This window comes from Rhinopithecus bieti, unplaced genomic scaffold, assembly GCF_001698545.2.
Source record: "Rhinopithecus bieti isolate Rb0 unplaced genomic scaffold, ASM169854v2 scaffold_6933, whole genome shotgun sequence".
In the NCBI taxonomy this organism is placed as follows: Eukaryota; Metazoa; Chordata; class Mammalia; order Primates; family Cercopithecidae; genus Rhinopithecus; species Rhinopithecus bieti.
Genome location: NW_016805426.1, coordinates 2,845,386 through 2,866,047, shown reverse-complemented (window position 1 = coordinate 2,866,047; position 20,662 = coordinate 2,845,386). Strand labels below are relative to the sequence as shown.

At 56.5% G+C, this 20,662-nt stretch overlaps 1 protein-coding gene and 1 long non-coding RNA gene across 7 annotated transcripts in view; one reads left to right on the top strand and one right to left on the bottom strand.

Annotated features, from left to right (window-relative positions):
• GATA3 (GATA binding protein 3) overlaps positions 1-19,734 on the bottom strand; it is a 31,789-nt gene extending 12,055 nt beyond the window's left edge. For 3 of the 6 annotated variants that reach the window (XM_017872498.1, XM_017872493.1, XM_017872497.1), the window contains exons 1-3: positions 8,284-8,522; positions 7,281-7,890; positions 4,347-4,883 (exon numbers count right to left, since the gene is read on the bottom strand). In XM_017872498.1, coding sequence (XP_017727987.1) covers positions 4,347-4,883; positions 7,281-7,521 — 778 coding nt within the window. In that variant the 5' untranslated portion in view covers positions 7,522-7,890; positions 8,284-8,522. Of the gene's footprint in view, positions 1-4,346; positions 4,884-7,280; positions 7,891-7,980; positions 8,069-8,283; positions 8,523-9,410; positions 9,586-17,669; positions 17,914-19,688 lie in introns of those variants that run through there. The other 3 variants (XM_017872494.1, XM_017872495.1, XM_017872496.1) reach the window with 3 other exon arrangements.
• LOC108529922 (uncharacterized) lies at positions 9,745-10,931 on the top strand. The gene is made up of 2 exons (XR_001885716.1): positions 9,745-9,998; positions 10,437-10,931. It is a non-coding gene; the product is annotated as an uncharacterized LOC108529922 (long non-coding RNA).
• Positions 19,735-20,662: the final 928 nt, after the last annotated feature.

The following is a 20,662-nucleotide window of genomic DNA, read 5'->3' as shown; positions in this document are numbered from 1 at the left end:
AGATCAGGAGAACAGGTAAGTTAACGAAGGGGGGTGGCTGCTCATTAACCAAGGCCTGCCTGCAGTTTCTCTTTTTCCAAAAACACAAACAAACAAAATAAACGAAAAACCGGCCAGGCCGGTAGGGAGTTTGAGCGGCATATTCACTCCCTCAGCCCCGGCTGGAAAGTGACCCAGACCCACCCGGAAAACTCCTTGGAAGAATCCCTTAAATTACCATTTCAAGACATGGGGGAGTTTGCTAACTGATTTCAACTTCTGCAGGAGGAAGAGAAAGATGCTTTCTAGGAGAATTTCCTTGCTTCTGGGGGGCCCAGGGACACCTGGGTCTCTAGTGCCCCGTCTCTTGGTGCCCGGAGAAAGCCAGGACTCCCCTTCCCTGCAGGAACAGGAGGCTCAACTCCAGTTGGTCCCCCAGAGAGGGGAGGCCCAGAGGAGGACCCTGGAGGGTGGGTAAGGAAGAAAAATGAGCCCTGAAGACTGTTTTAAGAGAGTAATTAATGACCTCCAACCTGCCTGGACCACTGGGGTGGAAACAGAGAACGCAATAAGGTCCTTAGAATTTTGATTCCCCTAAAAGGAGGAAAAATCTGCCTTGGCAGATATGGGACCGATTGGGCCTTTGGAAAGCCCCAGACCAAGTAGGAGGGATCTAGGGGGGGTTCACACTTGGGGGCCTGTGATCCTCTCCAGGGATAAGTTCTTTAGGAAAGTTAAAGAGTTTTGCAAATGGAAGAAGGTCTTGCACCCTTTTCCATGAGAGTCAGGGATGGTGCCCACTAGTTTTTGTCTACTTTGCTTTTCAAAAAAAAAAATTGGGGACGTAAGAGAGGTTTTTTTTTTTTTTTTTTTGGCTCCACATTCCAAAAGGTTCTTAACCTAGGGTCCCCAGAGTGCCTTCGCTGTGCCCCAGAACCCCTGAGATTAAACACAGACATGCCGCAGTGCATGCCAAAGGCGCCTTCCTAAGCACCCAACGGCTCTTCTCAGTTCTTGAAAAAGACTCAGGCCTGAATCACACCCAGACACCTTTCAGTTGGGGTCAAAAGCCTGAGGGATGTGGCAGACTGGATGTGGGGGAGGCTGGAAGGAAAGAGTGAAGGGTGAGTGGGCGAGCAGCCGGCTACAGCCCAAGCCAGGAGGCCACAGGCCTGCCTTTTAGCGTCCCCGGTGGCCGCTGGGTTAGCTCCTTCTAGAGCAGCACTGGCCCTGTCCCAGCTAGGACTGCAGGCCCACTACCCACCCTGCCCAGACAGGGGACCCCTTCAGGCTCCTCCCCTACTTGGGCACTGGGCAGAGGGCAGTGTGAGGAGAGGCCACTGTGGTTGGAGGCAGGCAGGGAGTGTGGTTGCCACCCGGCTCCTGGGCACCCTGGCGCTGGGGGACCTCCCAGTCTGACGTGATCAGTCTGATTTCCTTTCATTTGCAGGGCGCTGGGGAGGGTGATAGCTTCCTTTTCAGAAACACCTTGAAAGCTAGCAACGGTTACCTCTTCAACAAGGATCTGCACACTAGGGCAATTTTCTGTCTTGATTCACTCAGCAAGTTTGCCATTGCCTCTACGGGCCTTTCTTCTTTTTTCCTTGCTGCCTCTGGTCTGTGACTTCAGCAAACAGCCAATTTTCCTAATGGAGGCCCTGACTCTCTCCTGCCTTCTTTCCTCCCCACTCCTCACCCCTGCCTGTTGTGAGCTGCTCAGGCAGACACCTCTCTCTTAGGTGACAAGAACCACAGAGCTGCGAGGCCTCTTGACATTCAACAGCTGCTGGCAAACGCCTCTTACTCTGCCTTGGCCTGAAACCCTGAAACCAGGCTGTGGGAGGGGGTAGGGAGCAGGGCAGGAGCTTGATCAGAGGACAGTGGAGGGAGATGCCCAACTGGAAAGGTGGCAGGGGAGCTAAGAAGCGGCCCTGGATACAAAGACTCTGTCTTTTGTTTGCAAAAGCTTCGTCCCAGCCCCGAAAGCCTAGGCGTTAAGACAGCAATAGGTGCCCTAACCACAACTTCAACCGTTTCCAGCGACAACCCCAAAAACTCTCTCTTCTCTGTGTCCTCCTTCAGCAAATGCATTTGCAAAGAAGAGGTTAAAGGGGGAAAAAAATAGAGAGAGAGCAACCACTAAAACCAAGAGAATCCCCTCCTCAAGAATTCCCACCACCTCCACCCCCTGCACAAGGAGGGGCTTCTCAAAACTTCCCCTCCACACTCCCAAAAGTCCCAGCCCGCTCACCGCCCCTGCCAGGTGTGCTGTTCTTGGTTTTCATGACTGTGAGAAAGGAATTAAGAAGGAGGAAGTATAAAGACCAAATTGCAATGGCCTCCTCTCCCCCTTGCCAAAAAACCAAAATCGGTGTATCAGTATTCCTAGCTCTGGCTTAGGGAAACCACGGCCCTCTTTTTCTCCCCTCCATGTTCAGAGTCTTACAGAAAGAAATGTGACTTAAGGCAGAAAGTGTGCACAAGAGGGGGAGAAATCAAACACGGAAATGAGGGTAAAGAAACCAGAGTATCTTGGAAAAGTCACTCTGTCCCCTCCCCCACCCGCACAAACCACTACCCCGGCCTCAGATACCACGAGCTCTCCCCAACCTCATAGCCTTACCAGAAAAGAGAACTTTAAAAAAAAAAAAATAAAGAAGAAGAAGAAGAAAAAGAAAATAAATCCCATCATGACCTCAAAATGCACAGGTCTGCTCTCTTTAGATTTAGCGCCCCAGCCTGTGTTTCTGAGTCAAGCTGCACCCCACTTCTCCCCAATCCTTCCCTCCACCCCCAAGCCCAGCCCCTGCCAGGCACTGCGGCCACTTTGTGTCTCCAGCTCTCCCGGCCTCTTGCTTTCTTTTTGACTCCACCAGCTAGCCTGCCTCCCTCTCCCTCCTGCCTACTTTCATGTACTGAACATGCAGGTCTGAGTTCTTCTGTCAGCCTAACCGCATCCGGACTCTATTAAAGTTCCTGGCTCGGGATAAACAATGCAACTGTCGCGTGCAGCAGTCTGAAAATAATTGGATTAGCTAAAACATATCAACTAAATAGAGAGAGTCCTGCTCAGGCAGTCGGAGTGAATGTCACCCTGGAAAAAAACTCTGAAAACTGATCTCATGGTCACTGGGCTCCCAGAGTACTCCCTCTGAAGTTTTTCAAACCGGAGCTTTGGGAGCTCGGTTTCAAGGCTGCTCATCTCATCCCTAAAAGACAAGTGATTTTCACGATTGCTTTCTATATAGGATCTATACAGAGAGAGAGCAGAGGCAAGATACCTGGAGTCGATCAGGGAAGAGATGCCCACCCTGAAATGGACACGCCTAAGGAGACATCAAAATCTTCACCAAACCCTGTCTAAAAATACAGTTAAATCGATCTCAGAGAATCCCTAGCTCTCTTTTGACTCAATTACTTTGGTTAGAAATGGAATTGGTGATGGATTGATTTATTTTTAAAGCCAAAGTATTTTGTGGGGGGGGTTCTTTCATGCAAGTAATGACACCAATTGAATAAAAATGCAGCGTGCTGCTAGGCAGCGCTTGCATTTTGGAAAGGAACAGAGCACAGGAAACTGAGATACACACCTGGAGCACTTTTCCGTTCCTTTCTACCTCCTCTGGCTGCAGCTCAGCCAAGCAGTATGTCCTAATACGGCTTCCTGCCCCTGCCTGCACTAAGAGCTCTAGGAGACGCTGCAGGTAACTAACTGGGCCAGGCAATATTTGATTTTCATTCAACTCGGCTTCCCCAGTGCAAAGCCACCGCTTTCTCTCAGTTCAGCTGAGAGCCCCCTTTTCCACGCAGAGAATATGTGTGCAGCTTTGGCCAGGCTCTTGCACACACACTTTGTATCTACATGTCTAATAAAGGACTGTCCTCACGGCATGGTCCCCTTTGAGCTGAGCGAGAGGAACAGTCAGAATGACAGAGGCCAAAGGGGTCATAGAGGGACCTGTGTTTGTTTAGGCTTGAGGAGGTTTCGTTTTAGCATGAAACACTCAAGATTTATTCCCTCGGCCTTCCATTTGGTCTTGGAAACTGACTAAAAGTTACCAACCGAATCCAGAAGTCCTGCGACAGGCAGAAGAGGGCATGACTTTGTTTTTGTTTGTCTTTTTCCTTTCCCAGCTCATTGGGGGGTTTTAAATCAGATCCCACTTCCCCTCTGCTTCCGAAGCCAGGCGTGAGTTAGGATGGGAGGACATGCAGTGCCTTCCCGGCAGGAGGAATGGGAAGAAATGGCATCTCAGCAGGCTTTGGGACACACCGGCTCCCCGGAGGGGTCCCTCTGGGTGCGGTCCTGGATTGAGGAAAAGGGGAGGAGGGAGGAGAAAAGGCTCCAGGGGAGAGCTGGCTCCTACCTGTGCTGGACCGGGCCTTGGGCCTGGACTTGCATCCGAAGCCGGTGGGGGAGCCGCCCAGCAGACTGCTGGGGGGGAAGAGTCCGGAGCTGTACTCGGGCACGTAGGGCGGGTAGGTGGTGATGGGGTGGTGGGCCGACGAGGAGGCCCCCCCCAGGGCGGTCATGCTGCCACGGGAGTGGGACGACTCCAGCTTCATGCTGTCGGGCAGCGGCACCTGGTACTTGAGGCACTCTTTCTCGTCCTGCCGGGCCGAGCCGGCGGAGCCCGGGGTGGACAGCGACGGGTCCGGGGAGACGTCCTTAGGTGGGGTGGGCGGGAAGGTGAAGAGGTGCGGGCTGGCGTGGCCCCCCGACAGGGAGGAGGACGAGGCCGGGGGATAGACGGAGAGGGGCCCCGGGGAGCCGTGGTGGATGGACGTCTTGGAGAAGGGGCTGAGGTTCCAGGGGGAGGCGGCGTGGTGGCTGCCCAGGGCTTTGCCGCCGTCCAGCCAGGGCAGGGATCCATGAAGCAGAGGCGGGCGGCACACCTGGCTCCCTGTGGGGCAGCGGGGAAAGGGCAGGAGAGAGAAGGAGGGTGAGTGTGACCCTGCAAGGCCGTCAGGGACACCTGGGGACTCTCTCCCTCGCACTAGCCTCCCTTTCAGCAAAAGTCCAAGCACAGACAAGGGCTCAGGCCCATTCTCTCATCCCAGTGGTCCCAGGAGTACCTGCCTGGCACACCTGGGGGTCAGGCTGGGGACAGAATCCTTCACCGCTCTCTCCCACAGGGATGTCCCATCAAATCCAGCAGAATGAAGGGCCTGTGGCTGACACCCGAGAGGTTGCTGCAGAGTGGAGAAGGGCCCCTCTGCTTATTTGGCCTCTCCAGATACACCCCCTAAATCACATTCCCCAAAGTCTCTCTCTAGAACCTGATTTGATTTATGGGTTTCCTTCAATGGCCCTGAGTTCCCTGACTCGGACTTAATCCCAGTCAGCCTGATAAGAGAGACGGCTGTGAGTGAGGAGGCCTGAAGGATGGAGCCCGGCCACACAACTGCTCCACACCAGAAAACGACCCTGGAGTCAGGCCCAGCTCCCAGCACTGAATGCAGGAAGGAGAGGCCTTGGGACAGAAGTCAGGAGACTTTCAGGGTTAGTTCCCGGAAACCTAACCCAGTGCTTGCTCAGAATCAGCCAGGCTGCCTGCAAAAGGCCTGAAATGGGATTTGCAGGGACATTTTCATTGCTGGGGCTGTTGGAGAAAGTTCCCAAGGCTGGACCCTGGGATGGCTGTTTTCTCCACTTTTCTCACCCTCCCAAATCCTAAAGGAGAAGGAGATAACATAAGCCCCACGCGCCCTCAATAAAGCTATGATCCCACCAGTGCCATAGGTGAATTTTCACCTGAGCCCCAAAGACACAAAATTCCAGTTGATGTATATATTTTAAATCAAAGATGACTCAGACACAGAGTCTGTTTAGCCTTCATTTAAACGCATAATAAAGTAGCTGTAACTCATACACTCCGAGGGGTTCATTTAAAAAGCAAGTGCAAATCCACACACTTCTTGATCTTTAAATCCGGTACCTGCCTCAGCATTTGACATTCGATTCAACCATTAAGAACAATACTGAAACTAAACTTAAGAGAGAGGAAGGGGAGGGGAGTGGAGAGGGAAAGAGGGTTCTCTGAACACCAAGGGTCAAGATTCATATTATGCAGGAAGTAGTATAGTAAATAATATTAAGTCTGCCTCTACCGCATTTCCACTTAACTGTTGATCTGCACAGAAGGTGGGCAGAGAGCGCCCCATCTGCAGAAACGATTGTTTAAAACCTGGCGACAGCAGGGTAGAGGATGCCTGCTGCCGGAGGGGCTATGTCATCGGTGCCAAGGCAGGCTCTAAGTAGGGGGATCAGGGCAGAATTCGGTCTGGCTGGACTCAGAAAGCCTCACACTTTTCTGACCAATGTTTTGCCCCTGTTTCTTCTTTAGGAACAAACTTAGAGCTGGAAAGTATGCCATCTTTTTTCCTCAAACTGCACAGGCCCGGTCTTCTTTTTTTACATTTCAAAACTCTCCTAAACTTCTCCAGGTGAAAGGGAGAAAGAGGTGGTTCTGGAATTGCCTCTATTTAAACGGAGGCGTATCCTACATCTTAGGTGGGAGGCTAGTGGAGGGCAGTACCCAGAGACAGAGTATAAGGCACGAGTTGCAGGCAAGGAGTCAACTTGAAAGCAAAGACGCAGGAAAATTCTGTGCAGCCGGGAATCTGGGAAACGTCAGATCCCTCGAACTTAAGACAGGGGTCTCCCCTCCAAATCCCTTCAGCATCAGAATTCCATTCCTGAAGCCAAGAGGTAGGAGACCTGTCTAAAAACCAAAGGCACTAGCTTTGGGAAAAGGTCAAGGAGAAGGGTGTGAATAAATAAGTCTCTGGGGCCTTTCTGAAAATGTGCGAATTGACGGACGCTGGCAGAGGCCGCCCCCCTAGAAAGAGCTAGCGGGTAACAGGGAACGCCAGGTTTTTTGGAAGAGCCGGGTTCCAGCCGGGCTTGGCCGGCGCCGGCTACCGGGCCCAGAGAGCCCAGACCCGCGGAGGCAGAGCCAGGGCACCCCACGCCTGGGGACATCCCGAGACGCCCCCCCCAAAACCTGCAGCCGCGCAGGGACGAAGGGCTGCGGCCTGGCGCCCGCCAGGTGAGCGCCAGGCCCCAGGGCCACCAGCCGGGAGAGGCGCCTGCTGCGACTGTTTGAAAACACACTCTCGCGACGAGCCAGAGGCCTCCCTTGCCCATTTCCGGGCCCCAATTTTTTTTGTAAAAGAACCAGGAACGGCAGATGGGGGCTTTCGATTGACCTCTCCCCGCCCTCAGGTCCTTCCCGACCTCCCCGAGCTGGGACGACTGAAGCAGCCGACAAGAGCCCCGGCACACCGGGCGCACTCACCATGGTGGGTCGGAGGGTACCTCTGCACCGTGGCCCTGACCGAGTTTCCGTAGTAGGGCGGGACGTGGTTGCCTTGACCGTCGATGTTAAAAAGCACATCCACCTCCTCCGGCAGCGGGTACTGCGCCGGGTCCATGTAGGAGTGGCCGAGGCCCGGGTGGTGCGTGTCCGGGTGCTGCCCGTTGAGCACGGCGGGGTGGTGGTGGCTTACCCAGCGCGGCTGGTCTGCCGTCACCTCCATGGCCTCGGCTGCTCTCGCGCCCTCTCGCCGGGCCCGGAACCCGCGCGCGGGGAGGGAGGGCGGTCGGCCTGGGAGGTCGGGGGGCTCCTGCCGTCGGAGGGTCGGGGGTCGTTGAATGATTTGCTTTCGGTGGGGGGATGGGAAGGCTGGGAAGCAAAGGTGAGCAAAGGAGAGGATTTTAAAAAAATAATCTTGGAGGGGTCTTTTAGCAAAGAGAAGACGGGGAAGACAAAAATCCAAAAACTGGGTACGGCAGGATAAAAGGGGACCAGGTTGTAAAAAGGGGCGACGACTCTGGAATTCTGCGGGCCAGGCTCCTCTGCACCGGGGTCCTCAGCTGCTCCGAGGCGGAGTCCCTCCTCGGGTCACCTGCAAGGGAGAGAAGGGGAGACCTGGATGAGCCCCTGAGTTGCTGGAGTGGCACCACCTCCCTTCGCGCCGCCCGCCCGCCCAGCGCACCCGAGACCCGCACAGGCGCGCGGGGAAACGGCCAGGGAGCCCGCAGAACTCTCAGGGACGTCCCTGCAGCCCGACTCGCGGGAGCCGGGGCTGGCTGAGCAACTTGGAGGACAAGTCCCAGGGCTGACTGTTGCAACTTGGAGGACAAGTCCCTCCCTCGGGGACACCGGTCCCGGGACCATCCCCTCAGCCCCTAGAAAACCTCCAAAAGAGGAGAGTTGGGTTTTTAAAATTGCTTTACGTCCTCCCAAGTGGTTGGGGGCAAAAAATAAAAGGTAAAAAAAAAAAGTCACCAGTACCAACCTGGGTAGCAAAGAGCAGAGAGGAGGAGGAGGCGGCGGCGTACGACCTGCTCGGTCAGATTGCGTAGCTCGCTCTGTCTCGCTCTCCCTCCGTCTCTCTCACTTCTTCTCTCTCTCTCTCCCTCTCTCAGTATTTTTTTTTTTTTTTTTTTTCACAGGGAATGCATTCTTTCTGAAAGTATCAAGACGGCGCCAGGCAGCTCAGTGTTCGCAGACAGCTGTGGCGCGACGCAACTTAAGGAGGTTCTAGTGTCATCCGCGCCGAGGGGGGAGGAGCCTGGCGCTGGCGAGTAGGGGACAGGATCCCCGGCACAAGGAAACTGCAACCCAAACCGGCTCCAGGACTTCTCCCCCCGCCCCGCCCACCCCCGCCCCTCCTCCCGCCCCTCCACTGACCGGAAAGGGGCGCCGCAGAGGGCGGCCGCGGGCGGAGGGGCGGCGGGCAGGGTGGGCGAGGCCCGCGGGGCTTAGGGGCGGACGGGAGGGAACGCGCGCTCTGGCCCTTTAAATGTGGCCTCGGCTCCTGCCGATTCATTCGGGTCGGGTGGACGATTCTGTCCGAGTGCAGCCAGCCTGCCCCATTCATGAAGTTCATTTCGATGGGCAGACTTTTCTTTTTCAGACTTTTAAACAATAGGCACGCATGGATCGTCATTAGGATCCAATGCAGGCTGTTTGGGAGAGCGCATCGATGTGGGGAGACGTGCGCGTTAAATTGATCAGTAAAACAAAATGTTTGGTGTCAAGGTGCTTTGCGATTTGCCTCTCCGGCCGACTTCCTAAGAGGGTGAGGCATCGGGTAAAGGAGAGATGCCTTTGACTGGAGCGTCCGTGTCAATTTTGTTGTCACTGTCACCTCTTTCCCGAGCCTTCTGCGCTCTCGAGCCCCCACAGTGAACACGCCTGTTCAGCTGTTGCAGCTGCCCTTTCCAGACCTAATATTTGTAATCAATGTGTGCTTTTGACTTGAGTGGCAACAGTGAGGGATTAGAAGGGGGGAGGGGAGGGGAGGAAGAGACTGGCTCTAACTCATTCCCCGAGTACGCTCAGTGTAGACGGACAGAAAGAATTCGGTCTTCACTCCAGGGACCCAACTTTTCCTTTCGCCCCTCCCGGAGTCCTACTTACTCCGGCTCCCGGCGTTTCTCCCCCAGTCGAGGAAACCAGCCCTCAGTCTGCACCGACCCCAACCCCGGCCTCCGGTCGGAACTCCACGGCGACCTTCCCCGGCTCGCGGGTCTCCAGGCCACGCTCTGCGCAATGGGCACCCCGGCGCGGAGGGCACACGGCTGCAAGGCGCCCCAGAGAGGAGGGCGGGGCGAGAAGGGGCGGGACCGCGAGGGGCCAATCAGCGGGCGAGGCTGCGAACTAGCCGCGATTGGCCCGCCCCGCGGGCTCCAACCTGCACGGCCTGCTCGGTCCTTTGAGCCACTGCATCCCCTAGTGGCGCCCGGGTGGCTGCAGCCGCAGGCCCGAAAATGCTTCTCGGGCGAGCAGGAGTCAGGCGGGAAAAGAAGACTCCAAATCCACTCTCTGCTCGCCCCCAGGGCAATGCTGCGAGGAGAGGGAGTGGGTTCCCCCGCAGGCTATCCCACCGATGGAGCTGAGAGCTTAATTTGGGGTTTTATTTGGAGACATTGTTCCCTCTTCGCTCCTCTACTCCATAAAATTCCCTACAAATGCAAAAATTCGAGATAGAAGAAGCCGGCCCTGAAAGTAAGTTCTGAAGGATTCCTTTCATGCGGTGAAGGAACATCAACATTCAGCTTCAACTTGGTGTGTGAGGGTTGTCGTGTTTTAAAACACTATCCCTGTAGAAAGATTAGTGAAATGTATTGGAAGAAGTAGTGGAAACGTAGCTCTTCCTGGTCTTGCGTTTGGATCTTCTTTGGAGTCCTCACCTTCTTAAATCTGATGTTTGTTTGAAATCAGGGCTGAATTTCCATATATAGGACAGAAAGAACCCTCATTTTTCTTAAAGAAAGCTCTCCCCCCACGTTTCGCCTGAGCCCACTTGGTCTCCCGTTATTAGGCGGCCCAGTTAAGAGGCATCGATTTTCCTTTCGTTCTCTGACCACTCGTCTCTCCTGGGCCAGCCAAGCTGCCCGCATCTTCTCCTGCTCACAGCGCTCTCTAAACCTTTTAATTATTTAGTTGCTGTCTAACATTCACCGGAAACCTCTCCATAAACAAGGGGAAACGAACGCACACGCATTTTTTGCTAAGAAGCCCGGGATTAAGATGAAGGATAGAAGCTGAAAGAAAAAATGAAAAATGTTTCTCCGCCCGTCAATCGGGGGCTGGATGCGCCACGCAGCGTTAGCCCAGCTTACAGCCACGCGTAAAACCAAGAGCAGCCCTGGGTCCTGCGCGCGGAGACCTCAGAGTCGAAGAGAGAAGTCCCCGCGACAGAAACGCTGCGGATGCCAGGTCTTGAAAATGCTAACTTCTGAGGCTAAGAATTATTTTAAAGCCAAAAAGAAAAGACTGGTGAGGAGGCCTTCCGGTGCGGGGGCGCCTCTCCGCTAATTTTGGATGGGGAAATGGGGATTATTCGTTTAAATTCAGTTGCCAGCACCAAGTCGGAGTGGCCGGGGATGGAGAACAGCAACCCCCACCTTTAGAAAAATAAAAAATCTCCGAAGGCCCTTCTTGGTCTGGGTGGTTTGAGGCTGGCAGAGAGGGGTGGGGGGCCTGGGGCTGGATGCCCCGGGTAATGGAGCCAGCCGGTAGGGGGTATTTAACATTTAATTCCCAGCCGGTCCGCCCCTGTTCCCGGACTGACAGTGGGTAATTGGGAGAGAGGACGTTGCTCTTTTGATGGCCCGCGCCGGCCAGTCTCGCCGACGCCACACTGGGTTTGACGTCACGGGCCCAGCCCCGGAGCCCGGAGCATAGGGCAGCGGGGGAGGGAAAAGGATGGGAGGGGGATACCCAGGAGGGAGGGCCGAGGTCGGCCCCGGGACCCACGGGGAAGGAAGGGGGAAGGGAGCGAGGTTGGAGAGGCTGCGGCGCGTGGCCTGAGGCGGAGAGCCGGGCTGCGGGGGTCCGGGCCAGGCCAGGCGCCGGCATGACCCGCCTCGCCAGCAAGAGCAGGCCGGGCTTCCTCCTCCCTTGGCGGGCGGGGAGGGGAAGGGGCTCCTGGCCGGGGAGAAGGGGGATAAGGTGGTCCTGATTCTCCCTGTGCCACAGCCACAAAGCCGATCCTGGCCTCCTGCGGAGGAGCCTGAGCGCCTTCCCGCAGACCTGACGCGACCCCTCCCCAGGGTCCTGGGCCTCGGCCTGGTCTAGCGAGTCCCCTTCCTCCCAAGGAGCAGCCAGAGGAGCTCGGGTGGAGGAAAGCGAGGAGGCGACCCGAAGGATGCCGCCGCCGCCGCCGCTGCAGGGCCCAGGGCTTCTGTAGGGCACAAGGCCTCTCTCACCAGGGTAAGGGGCTGGCGATCAACCTGGACGCCTAGGACCCTGGGAGCAAGCATCCCGCAACCGAGCAGGCGACGGCGCGGCCACCACCTGGAGAGGAGCCGGGGCCCGGGGCGGCGTGCGGGGCGGTGGCAGCCGGCTTGGCCTATCTGAAACCCCAGGCCTGGAAGCGGCTGCCTTTAGGCGTCAAGTTGAGCCGGGTATGTGTGTCCTCTTGGGGAAAAGGTGAGAAATGGAGCCGGAGTTTCTACGCTCGGTAGGGGTTAAGCTGGGACCCACACACACCCCCAAACACATGCCCACGTGCAAGTCCCTCCCACCCGCCCTCCCAGGGGCGAAGAGACCCTGTCCCGGTGGAAGTGGGGAAACCCAGTCGGGTACAGAAAGCAGAGGCCATGGCGCAGAGAGGAGTCGCGGCTTTCCGGGGCTCAGCCCTAGGGCTATGGACCCAGGCTGCGGAGATGCTCGCGCCACCCACCCGAGCCAGGCAACCGATGCTTCCAGGCGAGCTCCGCGGGGCCGAGGTGCCCGGAGAACCGGCTCCGGGCGCCCGCGCGCTGCCCGACCTGGGTAACCGGCAAAGTGGAGCCCCGGGGTCGAAGTCCTAAAGTTACTAATCCCGCGCAGGGGGAGAGAGCGTGCCTCTGGCCGCCCGGGGCGGTCATTTGAGGGTGTTTACTTAAAGACTTTGCAAGCACAGCGCGCGCGAAATCGTCGGATTTCCAGCAAGGCAGCAAATATTTGCAGGCAGGAGAAAGAAGCGGAGCCGAGCCGCGCCGCCGAGTCCCTCCCCCCTGAGCCCCGGCGCCGGCCTGGGCGGACCCGGCCTCGCAGTTAAAGACAGAAAAGAAACCGGGAATCTGCGAGGCTGGGGGGCGGGGAGCGACACCAAAGGCCAGAAACTGCAGCACGGCCCGAGGCCCTGACGAGCCGGGCCTGGGGGAGGAGAAGTCCCTTCCCATTCCAGCTCGATCAATCTTGCTGGGCTGCGATCGGTCAATAAAAACAGTGTGAAGCGGCCGCTGTCGCTGTGAGTCTGGGGAGGAAGTGGAGGCCAAAGGTGTCGAGGCCGGCGCCAGCGCCCAGCACCAGCCAGGTCCGCGGCCTCGCGGTCTACACGCCGCAGGCCGGGGGACAGAGCTTTGCCGGGAGCAGAGCACGGCCCGGCGGGGCCTTTAATTGGGTGTCTCCATTTTAATAGAGGCCATTGTTCGAGCAATTAGCCAAAGACAATAACCGCCCAGAGGCGTTTAATTCGATTCCCTGCGCCGGCCGCAGTCCGCGCCGGGGCGCTCTGGAAGAGTGGCCGAGGCTGCGCGGAAGGGAGGGTCCGCTTGGGGAGGCGCCGGCTCCTTTCCTTGCTCGCTTTGCCTTCAGTGTGGGAATTGGAAAGGGCGACTGGGGCAAGATGAAAGCGGGGCGAGGGCGACCTGAGCCAGGCCAGGGCGGGAAACTTGTCCTCGGCCTCGCTAACCCACGCCGGGCGCCCCCGGGCCCGCCGCGCCTTTCGCTGCGCGCGTCCGGCTGTGGCCGCCGCGCAGGTCCCCAGCGCCTGTTCAAAGGAGAGAAGCCGGAGGACGGGGTCGTGAAAACTGGCCTCCTTCCTCCTTAGCCCCGGGTCCCCATTTCGGTCACCCGAACCATGTCCAAATTTCCTTCCCTATGGTGGGAGGAGGGGCAAAGGAGAGATCCCGGATAGTGGCGCGCGCACACCTCCCTCTCCAACCCAGCCAGTCTCACTGCCCCCTCCTCTGCCTCGGCCCCTGGATTAGGTTACCCTGGCCGAGCGAGGGTTTTTACTGGATAGGGCCATAGCACAGGTAAAGCTGTATAAACAGCTCGCTGGCTGCCGGGCGGGAGGGTTATGCCGGGGACACGGCTCCAGGCGCCACCGCTGGCCCCGGCTGCGCGGGCCACACCGCGGGGAGCTCGCTGCGGCACGGCGCCCCGGACCGCTCAGGTTAAATACATATTATCTCTGCATCTGCCACTCGGGCCCCCTTTTTCTTTCCCTGGCGAGCTGAAATGCGGAGAGCGCGGAGCAAGATCTAAACGGGAGGAGAAAGCAGCCGGGCAGTGGGCAATGCTGGTTGAGGATCCCGGCCCAGCAAGGCTGGCTCTTCTCAAACAAAACCCAGCGAGCAGGGAACTTGGGGGAAAGCAGAGAAAGAGGGACCTAAAACTCACTGGCAAAGGGAAGATGACGGAGGCGGGTGCGTCCAAGGGGCAACTCTCCCCGCGGCTCCCACGCCCACGCGCCCCGGGCCGGGAGTCTACCTTCCCTGTGAAATGAGCAATCGTTTTGGGGGTGGTATGTGATTTGATTTGCCCTTTTTTCTTTTCCTTCATTTCTTTTTTTTCTTTCTTTCTTTCTTTTTTTTTTTTTTCCCTGTTTGTTTGTTTTGCTTATTCATCTACCACCGTTTAAAACTCGGAAGGAAACCCGCCCAGGCCAGGAGGAGCCGCGAGTGGTGGGGAGAGTCAAAAAAGAGGAGATGCGCTGGGAGATTACCCCCGCCCCCGCACTCCGCCCCTAGCCCGGCCCCGGCCTCCACTTCGAGGGATCCTGAGCCTCCCACAGCCACTACCACCTTTTCCCCGGTTGAGAAAACCCCTGATTGTAGCGAGATAAAAATTGGGTAGGTAGGGGTGCAGCGGAAAGGGGGAGACGGGAAGGGAGAAGGCAGGGGATTTCTGCTTTCGGGTTTAACAATGCACACGTGAGGCGGGAGGCAGTTGGGGGGAGCCCTGGGTTGGGTGGGAGAGAAAGAACTCGCCTTGAGGGTGAGTGGAAAGGAATTGGAGTCACCCTGGAGGAAAAGTGCCCTTTTCAGCTCTCTCCCTCCCTCCTGGTCTTGGCAGGTGGGGGAACAGGTGGATGCCGCCGGAGAAAAAGAAGGGATGTAGGCAGCCCAGCCGGCGGCCCTGGGTCTCCAGGGGTAAGCCAGGACCGCTTACCCTGCCCTCAGCGGCATCAGTGACTCTTAGGAGCTTGCTACTTCTAGACTCGGCCTCTCCTCCCTCCCAAGGCACCCCTCAGCCTCACCGCTATAGCACCCAGGACTCCAGCCCCTGCACCTAGGAAAGGCTTCAGCCTGGCAGAAATTCACCCATTTCAAGGCTTGGCCCACCAGGCCTTAGCATTGCCGGGTGAGGTGGGGTGCACGCGGTGCTCAGGACGGCCAGTGGAGTCACCTGCTCCACTCCCCCCGCCTGGACACCCACTTCCTCACAGCTACCCAGCTCCTGAGGACCCTGGCCAACTACAGCCCCAGCCCCCAGCGCTGGCCTCAACCGAGTCTCCTCCGTCTGCTTCAGTTTGGCCTTTTTGGAGGAGAGGGAGGGCTTTATCTGGGGACTATTGTGTTTTGACTCCTTTATATTAGCCAAGGAACTGGAGTGTGATTGTAGCGGGACGATCTGGCAGGCGGAGTGTTCACAGCAGGGGTAGGAAAAGAGGGGAGGGGGACTCCGTTCAGATCCTGGAGACAGTAGAGGCGCACTTTTAAAAGCACAAGCCGTTCGTGTCTTCCTTTGGACGTGCTAGAGAACCCCTGGTAAAAAATCCATGTTTGTGCCTGGCTCAGAGATGCAAAGGAGGAGGTTTGGCGTGCGCACCGTTCTCCCGGCCTCCTTTGGTCCCGGGCTGCCCCCTACCCACAGCCTCTCCCTCCCGGCAGCTCAGCTGTAGGCTGCCTTCCACCTCGCGGACCCCAAGCAATTTGTTATATAAAACAAAACAGCAACCAGACGCATGTGCCTGTTCTTCACTAGCGCCAGCAGTCCAGCAGCGACGGACACCCGGCGGACATCAGCCGGGACGCCTCAGGCAGCTGCTTCTTGCTCGCTGCCGCACCCACCTCTGCACCCCAGCTCCGGTCAGCCCAGCAGCCAAAGCAAATAGGAGATTCCTCAGTTTGCTCCCTTGGAGGCTGCAAAGCCTCTCTGGTTATTCCAACCATTAAGGAAAAAAGAGGTGATGGGAAAGATTTGGTCTGCACACAAAGACATACCAGGAGAAGAATGCACATTTATGTGTAAAATAGCCCAGGCACCAAGAATGAGACATTACTTCAGTACAGCCTAGAAATGGTTAAATATAACTGAATGCTAGAGGACAGAAGTGGTTTTGGGATCTGCCCCACACACCTTATCAGGATCCCTAATTCCCCGCCATCTCCTATGGTTCCAGGACACAAACTGCTTTAACCTCCAGAAGAGGGGCTCTCGGCCACGTGGCTCCCAGTACCTACCGGTTCCCCAGGCACTCTGTGTCCCGGGGCAGCTGGAAACCCTAACAGAAAACCCCCACCGAAGAATGCTCAGGAGTTCCCACTCCCATCCCTTCTCTGCACCCCTGACTGTCCCCACCTCATTTATCTTTTGCAAGAAGGCAGGTTGCAAATGTCAAATAAAGAAAAATGCAGCTTGCCAGGTCTCCTTGCTTTTGGTAAGGACAGAACAGCCCCAGTGCTGGGGCTGGCAGAGACCTCTTGTGCAGAGTGGAGGATGGGCCGGTGGATTGCAGCCACTCCGCATTTTCTAAGCCCTGCGGCTTCTTGGGCCAGGGACTTCGGGCTTTAGGAGGCAGCTGGCTGGAAGCTGCAAGCAGAGACTCCTGCTTGATCCCACCGAAAGACTCCATAATCAGACCCCCCATGCGACCAGACACCCAATGGGGTCTTGGTCCGAACTGACACCACACCCCGACTGGGTTCAAATGGGTAGAAAACAATTCCATTCTTTTGAATGGCACAAATAGGTCATGGTAAGCCACACACACACACACACACACACACACACACACACACACAAACTACCAGCTATGTGGGCCCCCAAGCATCTCATTTACAGATGCCTGGATGGACTCAACAGGACTGGCTAGTCCCCAGCCCACCCATGGTCACTACCACTACCTTCCCTGCAGCAGCCAGTAAGCAGAGGAGACTTCGGAAATGCTGCTCCATCACGTATCCCTTTAAAGTTCTTAATGTCCCATCTGCGACCCCAGCATCCTGGTGAGCATGGACAACAGGGAGGAGAGAAGGACCAGGAAATATGGGAACCAAGCCGAGGGAGATGCTGCGCCACTGGACTCCCTTTCCTCCCTGCCCTTGCCAGAGAATCACCCATGTCACTTTCCTCAGGCACCCTGTCGGTATCCCAGAGAAAGAAAAGGCATGTATAATAGCAGCTGTCCTGCCCAGACTCACTTCACTTCCTTGACATTTTAACATTATCTGTCTTCAGGGGACAACTGCCTTTGAGTGACTTTTTGGAGAGGTCTGTTGGTCTGATGTCTGAGAAGTTAAGTCCAAATCTTTTCCTCTCTGCCCCTTCCACTTCGGATGTCCCTGGGCAACTTCTGGGAGGCTGCGGTTTTCTCACCCACCTCAGGGTGCTCCTGGAAGCAAAGAAGCCTCCCAACCCCTAGCTTCCCGGGGCTATGCCAGATGCTGACACATCTGGGTTCCAACCTGATCTTACAGCGCACAGCTGTTTATTTAATTGTATGCAGAGACAATGAGCCTCAACACACGCTTTAAAACAGAGGAAAATAAACATGAAATTGACACTGAAGCCACCTTTAGGAGAAGGCTCCTGGGCACAGGAGTTGTCTTCCCCAATCCTCTGCCCTTCTTGCAGTGGGAAACGTGTCTCCGGCCCTTTCCAAGCATTCCCACGGGCTCTCATTCTTCCTCTGGGTTTTTCTTCACATCCCCACTTCTACCAGCTCTTTCCCGCAAACGAGGACATCCACACACTCACACACCGTGCCCGCCCAAGGTCACCACAGAAACCCAGAGATTTCCAGGGACCAAAAAGAACAATGAGAACTGGGTTCTAGTTGAGTTTCTTTCAGAGGCAGTCTGCCTTTTGGAGAGGAGGCCTCCTCCTAATTCTCTCCACGTGGAGCGGGGAGAGGGAGTGCGGAGTTAGAGAGGGAAGAGAGTGATATTCACTGACCTGGGCAGCTCGCTCCCGAGGGCCAGCTGTTTTTTATTTTTTTTTTCCTGACTCGCCCGGAGATCTGAAGGAAGAAATGACAGGCAGACTTCGCCACTGTGGCCGCCGCTGCCGTCCTGGCCGCTGGAACTGCTCACCGCATCTCAGGCGGGCTTCCAGCGAGAGGTAAAACCTGGGCGATGTGCGTTCTTCCTGGGAGCCCCCTCCCCTCCGCCTTCTCCTGCTCACTGTAGAGAGCGGAGCTCTTCCGGGTTGCGAAGAGGGAGAGGGAGGGAAGGAGAAAGAGCGAGGGAATGAATTTCACCCCCTTTTGCAAACAGGCAAACCGCACGTCAGGGTTGTGTGAAACTGACAGAGCTGGGGGAGTGGGGAAAGGCGGCCTGAAATGTGACCGGCACCTGGCGCCTGCACAGCCCGCTGTCTTCTGGTAGGGTTGGAATTAACACTATACATATCATCAGAAGTGCGGACTAGGTCATTACCATAGGCATAAAGCCATGCATGGCATTTTCCTTCCACTTTTGGGAGCAGTGGGGATCCAGGGGGAGCTTGTCTTGGTCCAGCCAGTGGCATCCATTAGCAGGGCGAAGGAGCTAGGGTCTCTGCCCTCCAGGGCTCTCCCTCTCCCTTCCGACTACTTCTCCTGTTTCTGTCTATGCTGACGCCTCCAAAACGCCCCCATTCTACCTTCATCTCTCCTGAGCCGTAGTTGCCCTGTAAAAGTTAGGAGGTGCAGGATGCTGGGTGACTGGCTGCTACCCCTTGACCCTCCTTGGAGTAGACATAAGAATATTTGGAGATGCAGTATCCTTGGGCACACATACTAGAGGCTGGGGGGATTCTCTAGGGGTCTCAGTTTTTTGTGGTTTTTGTTTTGTTTTGTTTTGTTTTTTTGAGTCGGAGTCTCACTCTGTCACTCAGGCTGGAGTGCAGTGGTGACATCTTAGCTCACTGCAACCTCTGCCTCCCGGGTTCAAGCGATTCTCCTGCCTCAGCCTCCCGAGTAGATGGGACTACAGGCTCCCGCCACCACACCGGCTAATTTTCTGTATTTTTAGTAGAGACGGGATTTCACCATATTGGCCAGGCTGGTCTCGAACTCCTGACCTCATGATCCGCCCGCCTCTGCTTCTCAAAGTGCTGGGATTACAGGCGTGAGCCACCGTGCCCTGCCTCAATTCTTTTTAAGAAAACTTCTAGGACAAATCTACGTCTAGGAGAGTGAGATAAGAAAGCAGGAATCAGAGGTCGCGCTGGAGATAAAATGTCAGAAAGAAAATGATCCCGTTGGGCCACCCGTAGGGCCATGTAAACTCCAACCCTCCCTGCAAAACCACCTCTCTCCAGTACCATCCCTACCCCTGCTGGTGAGGAGATCAAAATAATCCACGGAGAGAGAATCTGTCATGAATAAATTTCGGCAAGAGTAAAATGAAACTCCATAAACATTGGGGTAGAAAGGCCAGAGTCCATTTGTTTTGACAGGTAGACTTTTCCCTTCACAATATTTATACAATAAGAATATGGAGACTGACTTTAAAAATAAATAAATCTTTGGGGAGAAATAAAACAAAATTTGTCTGTGGCTGGGCCAGGAAGTCAAGAAGTTTCTTGTGCTCCAACCGGTTGGATAGAAAGGAGTTGCTATTTTCATGGGGCAAAGGGTTTGGGGGGTGGCCATTTCGTGGTGGGGAGGCCGAGGCACTTGGTCCCTAGAGTCGGGAGAACTGCGGTGTGGACAGAGGTGGAGGTGGGGTGAGGGCGAAGCTGCGTGGACATGGGGTTCAGAGCGGCTGAGCGCGATGCCCAGGCTGGGGGCCCCACGCTAGGAGCCGTGCCGCAGCTCTGCGCGGTGGGGCCTCCTGCCCTCTCCTCTGGTTCCGTGGCCTGCCTCTAGCCGTCAGAACCCCAAACCAGCCTCCACCCAGGCGCACCCCAGCCCGTCAGCCAACCCGCGTGCGTCTCCGCTGCAGGCCCCTGGGGGAGGTTTAGGCCAAGGGTCCAGGGAGTGGGACTTACGATTTGCCAAGCTGGCCAGGTCTGTCTGCCCTCTGGGGAGTCCCGAAGTCCTTCCCCCTCCGCCCCCCGTCGTCACGAATGCAGCCCCTCCTCCCCTTCCTGCCCTGTCCCTCCCGCCTTCCGCCACCAAGTGGCAGAGCCACGTTCTTGGCGCGTTTCGAGGACGCAGGGAGAAGGCCATCTCTTGACAGCTTGCACCCAACCTGTTGCCCTGACGAACGGGGTCGAGGGGCTGGGGGCTGCCTGGCCTGTCCCAGGAAGATCCCTGCTGCTGGGAAAAGAAGCGTCGCTGGCATTCCCGATCCCCGGAGGGTCCCAACACCGCCTCCTCCCTTCTTGCTCCCCCGTGGGGACTAGGTCGGGGGCCCAGGGAGGGGCATCGGTCACCAAGGCGGCGACAGTTGTCTCCTTGACCCGGGCATTAACTGTACCTCAACTCGCCGTCCACTAGGCCGGAGGCGACACATGCGTCTTCCTCCAAGCTCCCCTCTCCGGCTTCTCGTCCTCATTCTCCTGCCCCTCCTCCCTTCCCGCCTTTGGCTCGCCTCCCAGGGGAAAGCCCTTTTCCCTTAGAACCTGGAACCCGCAACAGCACCCTCTGAGACCCAAGGCGGGCTCTCCTGTCTCTCCTCCGTCCCCCGGGCCACCCGGGCCCTGATCGCCGGCGACCCTCTCTCCGCCTGTTTCCCGTCGATCTGGCGGCCTCGCTCCCCGTTCCTTTTCTGCTGACGCGGGCACTTGCTTTTCTCGGGTCTGAAGTGACTCCTTGGTGAGGAGTTGTGAAATCTGCTGGCCTACACACATCTCCCCATCACCCCAATTCTACCTTTAAGGGAAGATGCCTTGATGGAAGGAAATTTAGCTGCCAAAGAGACTCAGGCTTTAAAAAGAAAATCCAAAGGGCTTAATAAAAATACAGCTGTTTTCCAATTTAATGGTCAGACAGGGGGAAATGCTGCCAGCTGGACTTTCTT